This window comes from Pundamilia nyererei, unplaced genomic scaffold (assembly GCF_000239375.1).
Source record: "Pundamilia nyererei isolate P.nyererei 1_Seehausen unplaced genomic scaffold, PunNye1.0 scaffold00244, whole genome shotgun sequence".
NCBI classification, from domain to species: domain Eukaryota; kingdom Metazoa; phylum Chordata; class Actinopteri; order Cichliformes; family Cichlidae; genus Pundamilia; species Pundamilia nyererei.
The window spans coordinates 251,251-260,639 of NW_005187645.1; the positions used below are offsets into that span (position 1 = coordinate 251,251).

The 9,389-nt window shown below is 42.6% G+C and overlaps 1 protein-coding gene across 1 annotated transcript in view; it reads left to right on the forward strand.

The window, feature by feature from the left end:
• Positions 1-6,264, forward strand: part of LOC102208029 (uncharacterized) — a 41,802-nt gene extending 35,538 nt beyond the window's left edge. Inside the window, exons 18-19 of the mRNA XM_013914986.1 lie at positions 3,830-3,870; positions 4,130-6,264. Of these exons, the coding sequence (XP_013770440.1) occupies positions 3,830-3,870; positions 4,130-4,393 (305 nt within the window). The 3' untranslated portion in view covers positions 4,394-6,264. The remainder of the gene's footprint in view (positions 1-3,829; positions 3,871-4,129) is intronic.
• Positions 6,265-9,389: the final 3,125 nt, after the last annotated feature.

A 9,389-nucleotide genomic window follows, 5' to 3' on the forward strand; every position in this document is an offset into this window, starting at 1 on the left:
ACAGTCTTGTTGGTATATGTATGATTTCTATACATTTTACGTCAGATAAAAACTTTGGTTGTAAGATTTAGATAATTATTTAATAAAAGCTAGATATTTTAAATGAGAATAAGAAAGAAAAGTATTTCTTTTTGCCCACCTTTCCCTGTTAATGCCCTACCTGGCCCCCTGGCAAAAACTTCGCTAGACCCGCCCCTGCACAGTTACCAGCTGTCAGCTGCATAGAAAAGGATCCTGGTGTTATTTGTCTCTCAGAAACAGTTCATAACTTCCCTTCAACTCATTCATTTCACCTAAAAGGTAAACCTGTTTCTCCATCACCTGTTCAGCTCTGATGATTCAGTAAGGTTTCATCTTCATGTTTCCCTCTCACCACATATCCAAACTGACATCATGACTAGCAGCTTTACAGCTGTGGGTCCAGCAAACATCAGCTGATACTAGAAATTAATATTAAATAAATTCTGACAACAGCCGATCAAGCTTAAACGTGCTGCTGTTGTTTAGCGCGACATCTGCTGGTTTCCTCTTTCTGGCGCAAAGTGGGCGATAAACAAGAGAGCCGATCAGCTGATCATTGATCAGTTTCATGATTGAAGTAGAAACAAGAGAGGGAGGGGGAGAGAATGAGAGAAGAAGAGGCAGCTGTGCAGCATAAAGACAGAATAAATCCAGCTTTGTGTCTTTTTTCCATTCTAGCTAAAGTTCAGGACAAACTGCGTCTCTTCTCAGCTCAATACGAAACGTGTAATTATTTCTCTGAATGAGGGACCATTCCATTTTTTTAAGGAGCCGTTGGCAACTCTACTAACTAAACGTATGAATAAAATAAAGTTCACTATCAGTAACATCACCCACCTAAAAACTCCATCAAGCTGGCTAGAACGCAGTATGAGTTATTGCAACTGACAGTAAAAAGTCAGCACAATGAAAATAAACTCCACCTAAACTTGGTTTATATCTGACCCAGATAGACTGCAGGTCATAACTTCTTACCTGAAGCTCAGTTCACCTGACACTCGGACTGGTGGCCTCCTCGGGGCTCTCCTCCTGCCTCCCCTTCCCTCATCCACCTGCTGGCCTCTGTGGAAGCCCCGCCATAGCCACCACCAAACAACTGAGTTATTTTTACACATCTGCCAGCATCTGGCCAATCCACCACCTGTCATTGTTCATGCCATTACAAAAAAAATTTAAAAAAAATAAGTCACCAGGCATATGCCCGGTATGCCCGATAGCCAGTCCAGCTATGTTAACCTGCAACCAAATCTGCAGCTCCATACAGCAATGTTACGACTTAGATTATATCTTATAACTCATAACTCTTATGTTAGCTGCCCTCAGTAGCATACTGTCTGAAATATTCGAGGGCTGCAATAATTCTTTAAGTGTTATTTTCTCCTTGGGATTCTAATTTCACCGAAGTTTACTAAACTCAACAAACTTAATATTACTTGCCGGAACATTTATTCGGTCCTCATTTTCTTTCACCGAAAAATTGTTTCCTGCAGTGCCATCTTTCGTGCTTGGCTCTCCTACCTTTGCTAACGTGATGCACATAGCGCAGAAGCCGATGCTGCATTCACTTACACTCGGATATCTGAGCTTCACCGTGAAAACATAATCGTACATTTGATTGAATTTTATTGTTTTACCTTTGGGGTGGCACCTGGGGTGGCCAGTCTGGTTGGGGGGGTGGCCTGTGCCCCCCCAGGCCACCCCGCTGGACACGCTATTGATGAGCGCCCAGCCCCAGTCGACAAGAACCACCAACACACCAACGTCTGAGGGCATCAGCCACCGGCAGGGAGTGTGGTGAGGGGAGATAGGCCTCCGTACTTTGGAGGGCCTGAGATGTACCCAGAGAGGTTGAGTCTAAGACCCAACCTGACATATAGACACAGATGAACAGGCACACGCGGACACAAACGTGCATTCCCACCCCATATACACAACCAAATACTCGTCATTCACCCAACGTGTAGACAGACACAAATAGACACTGCACAGACAGTCGCACTCCCCAAACGTACTCTACATCCCAGGTCCAGGTACCCCCGCCCCAGAGGGGCAAGCCACACCTAAACCCAGGAGATGGGTGGAGGCAAGCGGACCACCTCCTTATCTGCAGCAGGGAGGCCCCGCATCCCAGACCCCAATCTGACGGCCAGCACCTCCTCCCAACCCCCCGGCCCTGACGGCTAACAGAACCGGGGTGAGTGAAGACCCCAAACCTCCCTACGCCCGCTCATATGTAGTGTTGCTGTGTGCTGTTCTAAAGTGCATTTAAAACACAGGAGAGCATGGTTCCTGCTTCCTCTCATAGAGCAGCACGGCTCCTCCCGAAAACCCTTAGTGTCTAAATGCATTTAAAATTGAGGGTAGGGCACCAGCGCCAGAGGTGGGTTGGAGTACACCGACCATCCTCTGGATGCTGTAAAACGTGCCCACCCCCAAGGCCCTATATGTATGTGTTATGTGAGAGAGTGAGTAATGTGGATGTCTAGGTTGCAGAATAAAATTGAGGCACAGGCGGCCAGAAGGGGACAGAGGGGCAGTGCCTCCCCTGCACCCTGGTGAGATACCTGCACCCCAAGTCCTGCGTGTGTGGGTGGGTGTGGTAGAGCGGGAATAGGGAGGCAGCTGAGGATGGGGAGGGAAGAAAGGGAAGGCCCATCCGGACCGGGGCCCGCAGCAGCAGCACCGCCCAGCCCCACACAGTCCAGGGCAGCCCACCCGACTCCACCCCAGAGAAAACTGCACCCACCCCATCATCCAATCATCTCCCAAACTACACAAGACAATAGACACCCAGGTTGAGTTCATTCTCTACCTCTCCTATATCTCTCCCCCACCTGCAGAGTGAGCTCCTGTAGAGAGGAGACCACTCTCTGCAGGTATTTCTATCTTTAAGAAATTCCTGCAATTAACCTACAAACAAAACAATATATAATATCAACACTGGGGGAAAAAAAGAACAATACAATGTAGAAGAAGAAGAAAAACTGCCAGCTGTAATTTAACAGGGTGACTATCTATTAAACAATTTGTGGTCAAACACATAAAAAAATGTATGATTAAAACTGCAGAGCAGTTAGTGAGAAGGTGGTGAACATATTGAAGCACTGAGCCGAATCTGAGTTTTCCTGACAAGCTGATTCCAGAGATGTGGAAGTCTGCAAGTAATGTTTAAACACACTTTTGCTGATCACGAATCTCAACACACAAGGCAAAAGTTATGCTGTAGTTTTAGGCTATATCCACAGGTAAAAGGATCAATTAGATGTGTTCATCCTTCAAGTCTCTTCTCTTGTCCAGGTGCAGTTTAGGAAGTTAGACATCCTTGAGCATGATGAACTGAGATTCACAGGCAGGAGGAGACAAGGAGGCACAAATTAGAAAAAATAGAGACAAGCCATGAAGTTAAGTGTTCCTTAGATTGGAAAGCAAGACTTAGCAGTTCTATGGCAGGACTGGCAGCACCTTGTCCAAACATCTGAGTGGGTTAACATGGAACATTAAAATGCCTTTAATAGAAACTTTTTTTTGTTTGACTCAAGGGCTGTCAGACATTTTCAGGAGGCCATTCACCTGCTGCCTCTGGCCACATTCATGTCCATAGAGGTTTTTAATACAAGCTGTTTGTAGGAGATTTTTATTTTCTTTTTCCCAAATGTGTCACTTACCCTTTTTCGAAAAAAAACACAGGACATGTGATTTACAGTAAATATTTTGGACTTGCAATACAAAAACATTGCGTTTAATTTCAAGATTCGTCAATTCTTTTAAATGCTTGCGTGTTATAATTCTTATCCCTGGCTCCTTGCAGATCATCTACCTTTCTCTGCAGATGGGAGAATCCCAGCAGAGGTGAGGCTGATCTCAGTTTGGACAAAGTTTATTGTCAGTGTCTGAATCTGTTCTAGCTAACTTCTGTATAGACTCAATGAGTGTGCTGTTATCAATAAGGATATGGATCAAGTGAGGAACTAAAGAACTATACTTCTTATCTCTGCTCTCTGTAAGGCTATCTTCTATTCACTGTGTACACCATTATGGTTTCAACTTCCTTTCATTATGACCTGCAAAGCCTCATCTACAGACTGACAGTATGCTCTGATTTTAACAGAAAATCATAGTGATGCTTCCCGATATCCTCGAAGATTTAAACGATGAAGAATTCAAGAAGTTTAAGTGGCACCTGAAGACTGAAGTGTGGAACAACATATCACCCATCAAAGAAAACTATTTGTCCAAAGCAGACAGAAATGACACAGTAGATCTGATGGTGCAGACATATGAGATCACTGGAGCTGTGCAGGTGATGGAGAACATCTTAAAGATGATATGTAGGAACGACCTGGTGAAGAAATTATCAACCCTCAGACATTAAATATCTGCTTTCACACAGACTGTACACAGCTCTCTATGTGAGAACAGAGAAGCTAGTTTTCCAGTGAATACGTAGATGGTGTGCGGTCACTCTATTTCATGCATACTCCTGGGCTGAGTGTATTGGAGGTAAAAATAAGTACCAATGTGTGTAAAAGACTGAGGAGCTCCCTGAAATCCAACATGAGTAAAGAGCAGCTAAGAAGCTTCATGCTGCTTTCTTTCTGCTACAGCTCCCAGAATAAACTGAACTGTGTATGTTCCACATGAAGTGAGGTGACCACAGTCTTGTGAATATTAAGACTTTTTTGACTTTACTGGTTTGGAGTATTGGACTGAGGAAGTCCAACAACATTGTGCACAGAGCAGATCTGAAGCAGTTGTCATCGTCAGAGAATCGTAGTTTTTACTGCTTGTGAAAATATTGGGTGGAGTGTGATACTGTTCATGGAGTCAGCAGTGAAGGACACACCAACATTAGATCAAATGAGCTTTGATGTTAGGTCAGATTTTTTCTTTTTATCTTTGATGATTAAGAGGACAGTTTATATGGAGACAAAGCGCAGCCAGCGTGTTCTGTTTACATTTTGAGTATATCTTTATTTTTACTGATTTGTGGTTCGGTTCAGTACAGCCTCACCTGTGTCCTTTTGTATCATTTCGTCGTGTTTTCATCTTGGGTACGTGATCCTCTGTGTAGTTACTTCCTGTTTTATTTTGATAGTCATTTGTCTCTTTGCCTTGTATTTACATTTGTTTCCGTGCCTCGTTGTCTTGTTTGTTTCCCAGCTGTGTCTCACTCCTTTAATTTTTCCAGTTTTACATCTGATGCTTGTGTAATGATGATTATTCAGTTGTTTTTTTTTATTCTTGATTTCTAAACTATTACCTCACGAAGGTGATTACAGGCATTAATTAACACAGTTTACAAGAGAAAAACAAAAAAGGAAAAAAACAGTTATTTTCTTATTAAGACAAAACAAAGATGACAACTGTTTTATCAATGCAGGGAGTCAGCTATTTTTATTTTTTGTACTTTTGTGATAACTGTATTTATTCTGGTCTGCATGTTTCAGTCAGGACAGAGTAGAGAGACTCTGTAATGACCAATGAGAGTAAAGATGTAATGAGTAAACAGTCATGTCATTTTCAGTTTTTATTTTACTTTTCAATACTTAATTGACAAGTAGACTTTAAGAAAGTGGAAGCAGCAGGTTCAGGCAGGACACAGACAGTTGTTTGCTTTCACTTTGGTTTGTTACTTTCTGTAACTAAACTGGGAATAGTTTGCACACCAAGCTTAATTCATTTACCCTTGGTAGGAGGGCTGGACTGGTAATCTGGCATCCCGGGCATTTGCCCAGCGAAATGATGCCCTTCTGAGCTGATGACCCAGTATAATTTGTTTTTCTTGTTCAATATAATTATAAAGACTGCAGTCTGACTTGAAGGGGTGCTGCACGTAGGCCCTACAAACACTTACAGCAGCCCATTCCTTCATTTTCATTCCTAATCTGGATTACCCAATCAGAAATAGCTTAGTGTGGAAGAAGTGATTGACACAAGCGGATAAACAAAAGAAAAACAGGGGTCTGAAAATCTAAGAGGAAAAAAATGAAACAAAATGTGTTAAATCAAATACATATCAGCTGTCCTGGTGGGTTCTGCTGCACCATCAACGTCAGTACCAGCAACAGCTGGTAATGAACGTGGCAGCGCCAGGAGGCTGCTTTTTAACTGATCATGATGGGCTGCCTGGACCAAAAATCCCAGGGACTTTGTTCTGTCTCAGTCCACCCTTGGTATAATGAAAACAAATACACATAATTTCTTTCACAACAAAGACTCAGAGATAAACAGAAAAAGATCAGATGGTGAGAGTGTAAAAAAAAAAAAGAAAAAAAGATACATACCGATGACTTTGCAGAATAATTAATAAAAACAGAACAGAAGAAAAGCGAAGAGAGAAATGGGGGGGGAGGAGCACCCAATCTCTCATAGTGTATCTTTTCAGGTAAAATCCCTCACTTTACACGCTGATGTCCACAGTCACATTTGTCTGTGAAGGTTCTCAGTCATCCAGGTCATCGTAGTCAAAGGAGCTTGCAAAGAAAAGCGTCTGGACTTCACCTCTCATCCAAGAAGCTTCTTCAGTTCACTGACGAAGCTTCTCGGATGAGAGGTGAAACGTCTTCAAGTAACTTAAAGAAGTCCAGACGCTTTTCTTTGCAAGCTCTTTTGACCACAGTCACATTTATTTTCCTCTCAGAGTCATGGAGCAGTGCACAGAGAAAACTAGAAATAAAATTATTTCAGTAGCACATATGCCATCCATCAAGACACTTATTTCCTCTAACAAAGTGCTTAACATTCTTAACCAGCATGATAAGGACCCTCATATGGTTGTTGGTGGTGTATGTTATAGATTATCTATTTGTATCCAAACCATTTACATGTGATTTACATGTTGTTTTTTAAAATAATGTCTCTTTCTCAGTAAAAATATTGTATAAAAAGCCACAGAAGTGTTTCGTGTCTGTCACGGATTGCCGGGGCAAGCCATGTGAATTTAACAAAGGACCCAAGATGCAGTGAAGTGAGAGGGCTTTATTGACACAGAACCCGAGTGAGGCGAAAAACCGAACTTAAAAATAAACTACACTGGGAAAACTAAAACCTAAACAACAAACCTGAACACGAGAGACAGCAACTTGCAGGGAGAATTCACAGGATGCCGGCGGGAGATTCACAGACACAAAAACACCAAATAACACAGACAAACCAGCAACAGGCAGGAGAACACACAGGGCTTAAATACACACAGCAATAATCAGGGGATGGGAGACAGGAGGGAAGCACACCTGGGTGAAATCCCAACTGACGAGGCAGGGGAAACGTAAACTGAACACACTCACATAAAACAAGGACCTTCAGAATAAAACGGGAAACTAACAGACACTGAGAACCAGACAAGACACTGAACTGAACAGACAGACTCACAAGCAGACACAGTGACACCATGGACAGACGGAGGGAACGCAGAGAAGTGGGAGCAGGCAGGCGCAAAACAAAACCCTAACGAATGGCAAACCGAACCCAAAGACATAACAGAATAAACAAAAACACAGAATATTATAAAGAAACACAAAGTACTGAGTCATCAGACTCAGGACCATGACAGTGTCATCTTTCTGCTGCTCCAAGCTCGCCATCTTGTGGACACCAGCAGAACCTACAAACAGAGCCACAGGAAGCATTTCTTTTATAAACAGCAGATCGAGCGACCTGAGAGACTGTTCATCAACCTGAATTCAGGTTATTTGTTGTGAAAGCTCCACAGGTTCAGAGAGGAATGGTCTGCTTAAAGCTATTTCAGCTGGGAGGCTCTGCTTTGCTGCTCAGCAGGTACATGCAGAGGGGGGGGCTAGAGGGGCTTGAGCACCCGCCCCTTTCCTGATGGGTGCCCAAAGTGCCCTTTTATTGAGGCAACTTTAAAAACAAATTATTATTATTTTTATGTGTGTGTGCGTGCGGAGTCCTGTCTGTGACCCTCAACATTAATATTTAACTATTAATCACAGTTTTGCTAAATAAAAGGATCTGGCTTGCATGCAGTCACATCATCACATTTAACCAATGATCGCCCTTGACGGCAGAACGCGCTGGTTACGAGCCGGGAACGAGCTCACAAAGAGCACGCGCATTTTTAGCGGTCCGGAGCTGTAGCAGAAACACAAGTTAACTCAGAGACACAGACTGATGCGACAAAACCAGTAAGTCGGTGTACAGCGTACACTGTAGTCTATAGCAGCGGTCCCCAACTCCCGGGCCTCAGGACGGTACCGGTCCGTGAGTCGTTTGGTACCGGGCCGCGAGAGTTGAGGCTCAGGTGTGAAATGTATAGTTTTCAGGGTTTTTTTTTTTAATCGGTTTTCAGCGTTATTTTGTTATCGTTTTTATCGTTTACTCGGTTTTCCTGGGTCTTTTCACGGGTGTTATGAATAAATCTTCTTTTTTTCGTTACCGGTACTAGTTTTATTTTGTTGTATTTATCCGCGACACCTTAAAGGCCGGTCCGTGACAATATTGTCGGGCATAAACCGGTCCGTGGCGCAAAAAAGGTTGGGGACCGCTGGTCTATAGCACCCAGGAGTATTGGCTTATTATTTACACGTTGGTAAGCTGTCTTGTGGCAACTGACGAACTGAAACAAACGAGCGTGCTGTGTGTGCAACAGCGCGACGAACACACCTGTCCTTTTATTAACCGCACAAGTAGAACGTGTTGCTGCTGGCTACCTGTGTAAGTGTGATAGATTGATTATTTGTTGAAGTTCATAATGGAGTAAAAAGTTGTGGTTAAAAGTTACCCAATATATTATTCAATTTATTTCAAATATGTAAATGTATAAACAAGGGTAAAAGAAGTCCCATCAAAGAGATGTAATGTAACACAGGCTAAAATAGTTAAAAGAGTTCATGACTATGTTCAACCGGATAATAATCCTTAATGCGACTACAACCTGTGTAAAATGCAATCTGTGATCCACTTGTCGAGCCTGGGGAATAATCCATGTGATTTAGTGATCATGATTGATTAGTTATGCCTGCCGTTGCCGGAAGGGGGAGCTCTGGCCACGATGCTTCATTCGCAATGACGCTGCTGAAAGAGAAGCATCGTGTCTGAGCGTCGTCATTGACTTATCCCCTTTTCAGCCCCTTTTCAGCGTGTAACATAAGGCTGTCATGGGTCTGTAGCTCTGTCCACCGTTTTAGGGAACATATTTCGTTTTAAAGTATTTAGAGCATATTTAGTTTTAAATTAAGTTACAGGGCTTTTCCTGCCTTTCTGGAGGGATTATATTTCACTAAAAAACGATCTAATATGCATGTCCACATAATTATGCATTATTATAATTATAATTTATTAAAAAAAAGCAGATTATATTAGATTTATATTTTAAATAAGACAAAATTTGGATTTTACAGCAGTAAAAT